A 12,000-nucleotide genomic window follows, 5' to 3' on the forward strand; every position below is an offset into this window, starting at 1 on the left:
TCCTTCTCACAGATGAAATCTGGTGCTAAATTTAGCTGCCTTTTGGTTGAGCAGAGCCCTGCGTGTCTGCGAAAGACGGCCCTGCAGGCTGGGTCGGGTTTCGATGCAGGGACATTCTGCCCACGATGGCATGTCCTGGCATCTGAGGACATGGCAAAGACAGGGCAGGGCCAGCATAGCTCTGTGGCGGAGCGCCTGCTTGGCATGCAGAAGGGCCAGGCTCAGTCCCCAGCAGCATCTCCAGACTGGCCTGGGAGAGACGCCTCCTGAAATCCTGGACAGCTGCTGCCGGTCAGTGTAGACAGAACTGAGCAAGATAGACCAAGGCAGCTTCCTGCTTCAGGCACTGCTGGCCGGCCTCCACGTCCTTCGCCAAGGTGCGTGGAGCCTTCCATCAGCCGACCGCCAAGAGAGAAACAAAGGCCAGAGAAAGAGAGCCCCGTCAGGAGGCAGCCCTCTCTGAACCCCAGACTGTGGTCCCTCACCTGGGGCCCTCAGGATCTCCAGTTAGTTGCTGGGAAGAGTTTTTCTCCTGTAGCGCTTGGGACAGGATTGCCTCTCCAGCCCAGGCACAGCAAAATGCAATGAGCCAGGAGCCGGCCTGCCAGCACCACAAGGCTCCTGTGGAGAGCTTTGCAGAGGTGCAAATGTGCACACCACAACAGCTGCATGTTCTGGCTCTCCCCCTGACCCCACATGTAAACTGGAGAGCAGATGTGGGGAACCTTTGGTCCTCCAGATGCTGCTGAACTACAGCTCCCATCAGCCCAGCAAGCATGGCCAATGGCCAGGGAGGCTGGGAGTTGTAGTTCAGTAACATCTCAGGAGCCCCAAAAGTCCCCCACACTACCTCACAACAACAGCCCCACAAACAGCCCCCCGCCTTTTGAGCTGGAAGCCACAGACTGGGCACCAAATCCTCCAGGTGAAACCAACTTCTCAGAAGCCTTTTATTTATTTCAGGACGGGCGCATCCCCAGAATCGCTGTAGTTCTCACAATTTGCCCAGGGGTATTTTTGAGAGCGGCCGTGTCGGGGGGAAAAGGCACTTTTGCAGGATGCCCCAGCTGCATTTCTTTCAAAACTCAAAAGGCGCACCTGAGAGCAGGCTGAGATTGGGAGCAGGGAAGGGCAGGATACCCTGGGCAGGGGCGGCCACCTCTCTCTCTCCCCTGATGAGGTTTGGCAGGGGCCTGGGTTCAGCCCAAAGTGCAGCAGGGCCCCCAAGTCTCTCTCTCTCACCCAGTCTGACCCAGCCCAGGATGGTCAAAGCCCCACTTTGTGCCTTCCTCTCGCCCACCCTCTAAGCTCAGGGATGCAGCTACTTTCTGGGGAAGGAGGCACTCTGTGTCCACTCAGGGCCGCTGTGTTATTCACCCCTTCTAGGGCCATGTTAGCTCGAGCTCTGTCAACACGTTCCCCAGATATGCTCCCATTCAGAGCAGGAAAGGAGGGAAAAATAAGAATAGAAACATAAAGTAGGATGCTGTATGCACAGGGATGCTCACATGTGCTGGCGGCAGGGGCAATTATCACGCTCTGCTGATGGCCCCCTGCTTTCATCCTGCCCCATTGGCTCCATGGGGGGGCAAGTGAGAGAGGAAAAGCACGGAAACCATGGATAGGATTGTATCCTAACACCCTCTACCCCCAACCCCCCCCCCCCAGTTTCTGAGCGTATTCTGGGGGGAAAGAGGAGTGTCAGACAGGATCCAAACTGACTCACCTGAAACTATCCTCAGCAACAATCAATGTAATTAGTCATCGTGATCAATAAATAAATAATTTATGTGGGCCTTTGGCAGAGTGCTTTGCACAGAAACTGGGCTCTTAAGCACACAGGTCTCATTTCCCCACTGCGGAATGAGCCAGCTCTGGGGAGGGGAGCCGGGCGCATGCATGAACACAGAGAAATACACAGCAATGGCACACAAGGACAGCTGCAACGCGCTCTTCCCTGCAGGCGCCAGAGGCCTTGCAGAAAAGGCGACAGTCCAGAGAACTAGCTGCAGGACAAGAAAATGGCAGGGCGTGGTGGAACCTGGCTAGATCCCAGACAGCACGCTCAAGGCCCATCAGGAGCAGCAGGACGTTGGCCTGAAGGCAGGGAGCAGTTCCACAGGCCCCTTGCTTGCCTGCTCTCTGTCACTTGATAGACCTCAAAGTACATTCCGGCTCCTCCATGGGTGAAGATGAGGGAGGAAAAGGGGGGTTGTAGGGCAAAGGGAGAGTGGGCTCACCACGGTCACCAAGGGCCAGCAGGTGTGTCCATTTGGCAACCCAAGCGCTAGCGGCCAGGGGCTAAACAATAGCAGTGACGAGATGGCGGGCACGGGGGGCCCTTGGCAGACTCCTCAGGAAGCCCCCGAGGGTGAGCAAAGTCACACCTGGCATGGAGTCCAGACGGATTCGGCCCTTGGCCTGCCCCAAGGCTCATTCGACCTTCTTGGCTTTCCGCTTCCGGGTGCCTTCATTGAGCTCCTCTCTCGATTTGGCTGGCAGCTGGGGAGCCAGGGGGGGGACCGGCTCCTGGCCGCCTCCGTGGTGGTGGTGGTGGTCATGGTGGCCGGTGGGCATGGAGCCAAAGAAAATGGGGCACACAGCGCCTTCCAGGGGTGTGAATGGTGAGCCGTGGGAGTGAGTTGCCGTCAGGAACACCTGCCGGGTGAAGCGCAAAAAGGCTCCGTTAGGACCCACCTCCCCACTTTACCAGCTCCCCAGTCAATGCAGGCAGCTGCCATACTGAGTCAGGCCAATTGGCCCATTTAGCTCAATATTGTCTATACTGACTGGCAGGGGCCGTCCAAGGTCTCTCCCCACCCTGTCAGCAGGGAATGAACCCAGGGCAGATGCCCTGCCACTGCTATGAGTCTGAGTCAGATGCGGGAGGAGAGCACAACCTCCCAGGTGCCGCCACTCCCCTACTCATCTTGCAGACGTCACACCTGAACTCCGTCACACAGGGTTCAGTAACGCTTCGCCCTTTGCCAAGTAGTGGCCCACCAGATGCCCATTATGCAAAGCCCCTCAGCACAACAGCAACTCTCCCCCTGTGTGCGATTCTTCAGCAACTGGTATCAGAGGGGGAACACAGCCTTCTCCCCCACGAACATCTCCTGGTCTGGCCAAGGAGCAACCCTTCGCCCCCCAGAGCAGACTGCGGCCTCAGAAGGTGAGTTCTCCTCTTCCTCCCTTGCTGAGAGCACCTTCCATTCCCCAGGGAGCCAGAAAGCGCCTCCCCCCCCAGCAGCCCACACACACAGATGCACCCCAGTGAGGCTCACCTTGCAGACGATCATGAAGAGGGTGAAGAAGAAGATCAGGGTGGCTTTGGAGATGGGCAGCCAGTGGGCTTGCTGGAAGGTGAAGAGCAATGCCCCGTACAGGCTGGCTTTTGAGGGGCTGCAAGGGGGAGGGGGAAAAGGGGTGCCGAGAACCAACCACACTTCAATGCAGAGGTTCCTGTCTTGCACCGTCTCCCCCCACATTCAGAGCACAAGCTTCGGGGAGCAGAAGCGCCTCCCTCTCGCCCACTCCCTGGCAAAGGCTGCCCTGCTGCTGTGCAAGAGGCCAGGCCCGCCTTCCCCAGCAAGCAGCTGCGTGCTGTGGGGCAGCGGGGGCAAGTCAGGTCTCCCCCTTCCTTGCTCTCTGGCTGGCCTTCAGAAAAGCAGTCCCCAAGGGGGCGCACCTATTTGGCAGTCCAGGAGTGCAGGCGCCTGAGGGCCAGCTGTTCTGCCCCAGCTATACATTTTGGAAAGATTTTCTCCTTTTGCCATGCATTTGCACACCTTTCAGGCACTTAGGAAGCTGCCTCCTATCGAGTTGGACCCTTGGTCATCTACCTCAGTAATGTCAACACTGACTGGCAGCACCTCTCCAGGGTGTCAAGCGGGGAGTCCTACCTGGGGATGCCAGTGGGGATTGAACCCGGGACCTTCTGCATGCAAAGCAGGGGCTCTTCCATTGAGCTATAGCCTCTTCTCCTTCCTCTTAAGATTTTGTGGTTCTACCGGTTAAGGTTTCTACTCTGGGTAAGGCTGGTGTTGGATACAATCCAGAGAGTGGGAAGGGACCTTGGAGGTTGTCTAGTCCAACCCTGATCAGTACAGGAAACTTAGTGCTTCCGGCTTAAGCACTTACAACGGGTGGGGAACCTTTCTTGGCCCAAGGGTCACATTCCCTTGTGGGCATCCTTCCAAGGGCTACCTGGGCAGGGGCAGGTGGGGCCCAAGGCAAATTTGGCTTTTGTACAGTAGGGCGGTTTCTACACACACTTTCCCACGTCTCTCCCCTCCATCTGGACAAGCCAGAGGCATTCCCAGAGCTTGAGGACATATTTCCAGCCAGGCAGAAATGCTCAGGGGGGGGGCAAAGCGTGGCCAGTGAGGGGTGTGGTCTGGGGAGAGTCCCGAGGGCCAGGCTGAGAGGCCTAGAGGGCCACATTTGGGCCTGAGGTTCTCCATCCCGACCACCTCTAGGCATCCCTCTTGGAAGAAAATCCCACTGAGTTCAAGTAAGCAAGGGCAGAATTACTGCCTTCAGCTTTATGAGGGAAAACACTCTCAGGTGGGTTGAAGCACCTCTGCGTGCCACCCATCCCCCCCCCCGCCTGCCTCTTGTGAGCGTCTGCATCAAATTCCTCCCGGGGGTTTGCTCAGCCTCTGCAAAGTTGCCAGGCTGCTCCATCAAGCAGGCGGCGGCTCCAGCTGTGACATGGGGTGGGAGAGTAGGACCCTTTACTCACAAGGTCATGTGCAGGAGCTCATTTGTTTCCGGCTTCCAGATGCCACGCAAGAGCTGCTCAAAGTTGGACATCAAGGCAACTCCAGAACCTGCAGAACAAAAGAAAGGAAAAGTGACCCCCCTCCAGACGCAGGCAGACTTTTGTTTTTATTTGGAAGATGTGCGTCCCACCTTCCAGCTGAATGACCCTCAACACAACTTAGCACTAGAGGAGGTCACTTACACCAATTGCTCCATCTACCTCAGTAATGTCTACACTGACTGGCAGCAGCGCTCCAGGATTTCAAGTGGGGAACAATTCCCTACCTGGAGATCCAACGTGGGACGTTTGGCATGCAAAGCAGGTGCTCTGCGACTGAGCTAAGCTCCTTCCCCTAAAGATAAAGCAAGATTCCAGTCCTCATGGAGAGATGCCTTATACTGAGTCAGATCTTTGGCCCATCTAGCCCAGTACTGTGTACACAGATTGCCAGTGGTGCTCCAGGGTTTCAGAGTTGCTTTCCTAGCACCACCTGGAGATTATTAGGGACTGATCCTGGGTCCTTCTGCATGCAAGGCACGTGTTCTGCTACTGAGCCATGACCCTTCCCTACGAGTTATGGTGCATGCCCTAAAAATAAGCTAAGCTTCCAGTCCTCATTGTTTGAATAAAGGGCTGGTTTAAATAGGGGATGCTGGGGACTGAACTTGGGGCCTTCTGCATGCAAGCAGATGCTCTGCCACTGAGCTTCTGCACTTCAGCAACCACAGCCGTGGCAGAGGACAAATCCTAGGGCACCTTGAATCCCCTTAGTTCTCACTGTTAGGGTCTGCAACAGTGGCGGGGGGAGCACAAACATAGTGCTTGGAATCTCACTCCTGACATTGCAGGGCAGGTGGGCAGGCGGGGGGAGGGTGGGGGCTACCTTTGACAAACCCAGTGATAACCATGATCAGCCAGCCGTGATGGTAGTGATGGTGAGCGTGGTGGACCCCGGCAGCAATCTTGCGCACTCGGACCACCTCCTTCATAGCCACGAAAACGAGTTTGACAGGCAGGAAACTGACGCACTTGTAGAAGAGATTCAAGGGACAGTAGAAAGTCATATACCTGGAGGACAAGGCACCGTTAAGCTTGTGGAACCCTCTGCCACAGGATGGAGGTGATGGGCCACAGGCTCATGTGTCTTCCCGAGGGGAACTGACCAGTTCATCCTCTTTCCCATCATGGGCCCAAATGAGAGGAGGATGTGCTGGGGGGCTGCAAGAACTCTGCAGCCTTGCAAGAGTCGCAACTGGGAAAAGGTTCATTTTGAGCACAAAGTGGAATCTCGTTCCAGAATCGAATGCTGGGGCAGAGAAAACCAAGGGCCACCTCCCCTTCTGGGCGATCTTCCGGGGTCCACACACCAGTGGTGGGTGGAGCCAGAGGCAAGAGTGGACGGAGCAACAGGTGTAAACCTCCATCTTTGTACAGTAGGCTCCTTTCTACACTGGCTGGCTCACTCTGGGCCGCCTCTCTCCTCCACGCAGCCAAGGGCACATTTCCATCCAGGCAAAAGCAGTCGAGGTACAAGGCAGGGCCAGTGAAGTGTGTGGGCTAGGGAGGGATCCAAGGGCCAAATAGAGCACCCCGGAGGGCCACACACAGCCTGCCGCTCCTGAGTCCATGATCACGCAAGAGTGCTGACTGCCCTATTCAGCAGCCTCCCCTGTGGGCCATCACGGACCAAGTGCATATTTTAAGAGGAATAATGTTTTTGCCCTTTCTACGGTTTGCTTCTCAGGAGCATCACTACCAGGGTGCGGAGGGTGCGGCCCGCACCTGGGTGTCACCATGAGGAGGGTGACACCCAGAGCCGCCCCGCGCCGTTGCCTGGCAAGGCTGCTCCAACTCCTCAGAGGCGGGCTGGCGGGCGAGCGCGGGAGCAGCGTCGGCGGGGCGAGGGAGGCGTGCCGGCGTTCCCAGGCCTTCTCCGGCTGGGTGCAACTCCAGCGCGTGCCCTCCCAGGGGCATGGACGGGGTGGCTGGCCTCAAGTGCGTGCGCTCACACGCGCAAGCCCAGCCACCTTGTCCATGCCCCTGGGAGGGCGCTAACCGGAGGTCCGCACCCCCCCGCACTCCCGCTAGTGACGCCACTGTTGCTTCTTAAACTGGGAGACTGGCCGATCATCCTGTGAAAGCTCAGAGCTACAGAGGGATGGTCTCACCAGACTGCTGTGGCCAGGAGCATGCTGGAGTTGTTGCTGAAGTAGTCAATCGGGGCTTCTCCGAGCAGCAGGTCAGCCAGGATGTAGCTGCCAAAGCAATAGAGCATTGCACAGACCCAGGAGGCGAAGGGGCTTTGGCAGGAGAGCTCCACCGCACCTGCAGGGAAGAGGAAGAAGAGGCGGCTCCCTCTCTGTGCCACTTCCTGAAGAAGTCCCTCCATCCTGGCTCCCTGCCATCAGCATCAAGTAGCTAGTGCTCTTTAAAATAAGGCCACACTAGACTGCCAATCTCCACCGTTGCCTCCCCTTATAGCAGCCTTCACCAGCCTGGTGCCCACTAGATGCAGACAGACTGGAGCAGGTTCAGCGAGGGGGCAATGAGGATGATCAGGGGACTGGAAACAAAGCCCTATGAGGAGGGACTGAAAGAACTGGGCATGTTTAGCCTGGAGAAGAGAAGACTGAGGGAAAATATGATAGCACTCTTCAAGTACATAAAAGGTTGCCACACAGAGGAGGGCCCGGATCTCTTGATCGTCCCAGAGCGCAGGACATGGAATAATGGGCTCAAGTGACAGGAAGTCAGATTTTGACTGACATCGGGAAAACTTCTTAACTGAGAGTGGTATGACAATGGGACCAATGATCTAGAGAGGTAGTGGGCTCTCCGACACTGGAGGCATTCAAGAGGCAGCTGGACAGCCATCTTTCGGGTATGCTTTAATTTAGATTCCTTGAGCAGGGGTTGGACTTGATGGCCTTGTAGGCCCCTTCCCTCTACTATTCTATGACCCCCACTTCCCAATCCTTTCTCACTCTAATGCAGGCTGTCCAGTGCCTGGCACACTCTTTGCTCTAGTTCCCAGGGACAGTTTGATGCAAACAGTGTCTTTTTACTCTTGTGGGCCTTTGCAAGTTCAAATCTATTAATCTGCCAACAAATATCCCCTGTGAGCCGCTGTTCTCTCCTCTGCAGACATCAGAAGAGGAGGTCCCTGCAACACCAACACCACCCTCCTCACACTATGAAACAGATATCTCTACCGCTGACTAAATATAAAGCAAGGCTTATTCTCCACAAACTGGCCCTGGGGAATGCCAGCCCACAAAACAGCTGCAGTGAGCTGCCTTTTCCTGCTTGTTGAAGCAATCCCAGCTTCCCATTTTACAGACTGGGGAAGTGAGGCTGAGAGCCAGAGAGGGCCCTAGCAGTGTCCCAAGAAAGATTTGAACTCAGGTCCTTTCACTCTAGCAGAGTATGCCAAGTTTTCTGCCTGCCACATCCAGGCCTATCCACCCCACAAAAAAATCCTCTTGTTTGTTCAAGGCTGCAAGAAAACAACCAACCCAGATTTCTGGGCAAAAAATGGCCACTGATGACGACCCAGAGAATCAGTCTCCCAAAGCAGCTGCAGAGCTTGCTTCTAATTTGAGAAAGGAATTAGCAACAGAGACAGGAACCAGGCAAGTAACCTGAGATCCCGCTGCTACCAAGAGACAGTTTGTGAACTGACTCTTTTTTGGGTGGTGGAGGCTGGGGGGGGGGAGGCAACAATGTGGTCTCCCTGCCCCCCCCAAGTAATCCCTGACAAAAACCAGTTCTGGATGTTTCCATGGTAGACATTATTCTGGAGCTTGGGCTCCTTTGTTTACAAGCCTCTCTCTCTCTCTGGTTCGGGGGCAGCCAGAGAGGAGGATGGCTTGATCTAGGCAAATGGAGGCCTCTCTGATTTCCCTACACCTGAACTGGGAATGAGCCAGGAGGGAGAGACTGGACTCCAGGTGCACAGCTGCGCTGACCTCGTAGCTTCCCAAGGCCTTATACCTTAGACAGAGTCAGGCCACTGGCCCATCTAGCTCAGTAGTGTCTGCTCTGAGTGGCAGCGGCCTTCCAGGGTTTCAGACTTGGGAGCCTTTCCTTCACAGCCTGTCTCAGAGAAGCCAAGGACTGAACTTGCGACCTTCTGAATGCAAAGCAGATGCGCTTCCAACTAAGCTGTGGCCCTTCCCTTAGAAATAAAGCAAAATTCCAGCCCTCTGCATTCTGAATAAAGGGCTGATATAAACAGGAACCCGGGAAGCATCCTTATGCAGAACCAGATCATTGGGTCCATCCGCCCTACCTGGAGATGCTGCCACCGGGGATGGATCCTGGGACCTGCTGCATGCAAAGCAGGGACTCTACCAAGCCCTGAAGCAGTGGGCAAATGGGGCATGACCTCACCAACCCAGCCTGCCCTCAGCTAGCCCCCTGCCGGCCTCTTACTCACAACCAGTCCACGGGATGGTGGGGCTCCCTCAGTGGGGGGGAGGAGGAGGAGGAGGAGGAGGGGAGATAACTCTAGAATGAGTTGCCTCTGCCTGTCATTGACTCTAGCTCTGCTTACTGGGCCCCCCTGCCTTTTGCCCCGACTCTCTGTCTGCACCAGAGGACAGTCAGCTCCAGGAGCCTGGGATGGCGGGCTCTGCCACTTGGGGCATTTTACAAACATACATTTGTCAATCTGGAAACAATTATTTTAAAATTCTGGAACTATTAATGGCAACGTTATCCCTTGTTGCTTAATGGGGTGTGGGGTGGGAATGGGGGCCTGGCCATAGGATTTGTGTTGAATCTTCTTCCCTCCCCCACAAGGCTTTTGTGCTTTCACCAGGCACTTGCCCACACTTGCTTCTCTTTGTAGTCATAAGGACCAGTAGCTTAACATATACACCAAACAACCTTGAATTCTGAGGATGATGGATTCTGCACTCAGCAAGTATTCATTGGAACCAGGCGAGGATAGGAGCCCCTCTGATGACAGGGCTGCTTCCTGATTTTGACCCCACTGACTGGGGTTTCAGTTGCCCATGCCAGGTGGCCACTGAGCTCAATTTGCCTCTCTCTTCCCCCCCCCTCTCAGGCACGCCTGCTCCCATCGACCCGTAGCCAGGCATTAAGCTGCCCTGGGCACCCAGCCTGTCCTTTCAAGAACAACTTTCACCTGTGTCCATCCATCAAGCTGGGGGCCTCAGAGTTGGGGGGGGTCAGATTTCTCCTAGCCAGGACTGACTCTGGCTCCTTGGTGCTCAGTGTGTGTGTGTGTGTACACTCCCACCCCTTGTTTCTTTTTTTAGAAAGGGTCGCACCCCTTGTCTCTGGAACGAGAAATCTGCTTCTGCCCACACAGCATCACCCCAAAACACCCCCCAACACGCAGCCTCTGTCACTTTGATATGCCCCACACTCCCCCCCATGACAGACAAGATCCCCAGATGCAGCTTCCTTCCCTCCCCCAACTCGGGCAGGGGGATTGGCACAAATCAGGAAGCCACCCTTCCCCAACCAGAGGACTTGGCCTGAACCGAATCTGGCAGATGAATTGGAGGTAGTTACTCTGGCCTGACTAACCCAGAGCAATTGCTGTGCCTGTGTGGGGGAGACTTTGCCCAAGAAGTGAGCTCCTACAGCACTTTCTCGAGATTTCCTCCCAGGGAGGGGATTTGCCGCCTCTCTCCCTTTTGCAGCTTCCTCCTCCCCCCTTCCTTGACCCCCTTCATCCGGCTCTGGAGAGGAGATGCCTTTCCTTTGGACAGCAAGGGGGTCTTTTTGTGGCGCCTTAAAGACTAGCCAGTCAGCTTCAGAGCTCAGCCCCCAGTTAGACCCCATTTCTGCATTGGGTGGATGAGTGGGTGCTTCCAGCATCCCTCCCCGCCTAAAAAAGCCCTTTCCAGACAGGGACCCCGTTAACCCTATTGCAGTCCAGCAAGAGCGGCCTCGAAGACTCATAGGGATAAACTGGCCAGCTTGAAGGTGCCACGAGGTTCTTGGATGCATCTTTTAGGATCCCAAGATCTTGTAGGGACGCTGGGGTGGGGTGGGGTGAGATCAGTGGGGACTGAAGGTGGGGGTTGGAAGGAGCGGCACCCATCTGGGACTGGTAGGTAGATGCGGGGGGGGGATCATGCATTAAAATAAAGGCCGAGAAGCCGAACGAGAATGGCTCCAGCAAAGGGGGCGAGGGGGGTCAGGCCCCAGAGGCCCGGCCAGGTGAGGGGCGCTGACCTTTCTCGTACTTGAGGTAGAGGATGGAGACGACGAAGTAGCCGAGGTCAAAGACCGGGAAGACGGGCAGGCGGGCGAAGGCGGCCGCCAGATCGCCCACGTCCAGGGCCCCCACCAGGTCCATCGCGGCGCCGGAGCAGGAGCAGCAGCAGCAGGTGTAGGAAGGAGCGAGCGAGAAGGCGACGGCGGAGGGCCCGGCGGCACCGGCGGGCAGAAGGAGCGGGACGCAGGAGCGCGCAGGCAGCAGAGGCCAGATGGAAGGAGGGGGCGCCGAGGCCGCGCCCACGGAGGGAGGGGGGCGCCCCCGTCGCTGACCCGCCTCCCTCCCAGCCCACAGCCGCTTGGCCCGCGGCCCGGCAGCGCCTGCAGCAGGTGGCGATCTCCTCCCCGCCCGCCTCTCCAAATTCAGAGCGCAAAAGAAAAGGGCAGCTTTCGCTCGGGGGGGGGGCACCCCCCATTTAGGAGCCAGGGGAAAAGCTGCCTCCCGGAAACAAGTTGGCTGAAGAGTCAGCCGCGTCTGGAGGATGCATCTCGACTGGAAGGGGGGAAAGGGTCAGCGAAGCCAACTGCTTTGCAGGATTCGGGGCGCACCTTGAACTGGTTTTCGTATTGCCTTTTGAAATGGTCGGAAGCCGCCCTGAGACCTCATAGGGAAGGTTAAAAAAACAAAATCCAAATAATAATAATGTTGGGGAGGAAGAACGTCTAATGGTCCCCCCCATGTTTTTTTAAAAAAACACCCCAGTGAATTAATATTTTTTTATTTCGTGAGATGCTTCTGTATATTGCAGCACATGAATACTCATCTCTGAACGGTGTACCATTCTGAACAACCACGAATAAAACAGCAACAGCAAAACTATGGCAGGTTATACAGCAGAAAAAGGCCAGAGTAAAAAGAATTGTTGTAAGAAGGTGCCCCGAAATAAAAACTATGGGTATGCATCAGCTGAAACGACCATGAGTGCTGCAGAGCAGGAGCTTTTCTTGTGGGAATATGTGGTTCAACTGGAACTCGTGGG

At 55.9% G+C, this 12,000-nt stretch overlaps 1 protein-coding gene across 1 annotated transcript; it reads right to left on the reverse strand.

Annotated features, from left to right (window-relative positions):
- Positions 1 to 1,769: 1,769 nt before the first annotated feature.
- TMEM38A (transmembrane protein 38A) lies at positions 1,770 to 11,302 on the reverse strand. The gene is made up of 6 exons (XM_061601350.1): positions 10,979 to 11,302; positions 6,934 to 7,090; positions 5,649 to 5,833; positions 4,745 to 4,832; positions 3,285 to 3,402; positions 1,770 to 2,658 (listed from the first exon to the last, which is right to left on the reverse strand). Exons 1-6 carry the CDS (start codon positions 11,100 to 11,102, stop codon positions 2,434 to 2,436), a joined length of 897 nt encoding a protein of 298 aa, XP_061457334.1. The 5' UTR covers positions 11,103 to 11,302; the 3' UTR covers positions 1,770 to 2,433.
- Between the last annotated feature and the right edge of the window lie 698 nt (positions 11,303 to 12,000).

The sequence above is a fragment of the Rhineura floridana genome, chromosome 18 (genome assembly GCF_030035675.1).
Source record: "Rhineura floridana isolate rRhiFlo1 chromosome 18, rRhiFlo1.hap2, whole genome shotgun sequence".
NCBI lineage: Eukaryota > Metazoa > Chordata > Lepidosauria > Squamata > Rhineuridae > Rhineura > Rhineura floridana.

Coding starts and splice junctions, on each gene's coding strand:
- TMEM38A (XM_061601350.1), bottom strand. CDS start 11,102: ATGGACCTGGTGGGGGCCCTGGACGTGGGCGATCTGGCGGCCGCCTTC. Junction 4,833..5,648: donor TATCACTGGGTTTGTCAAAG/GTAGCCCCCACC, acceptor TTTGTTCTGCAG/GTTCTGGAGTTGCCTTGATG. Junction 3,403..4,744: donor GAGCTCCTGCACATGACCTT/GTGAGTAAAGGG, acceptor TCCCCCTTGCAG/CCCCTCAAAAGCCAGCCTGT.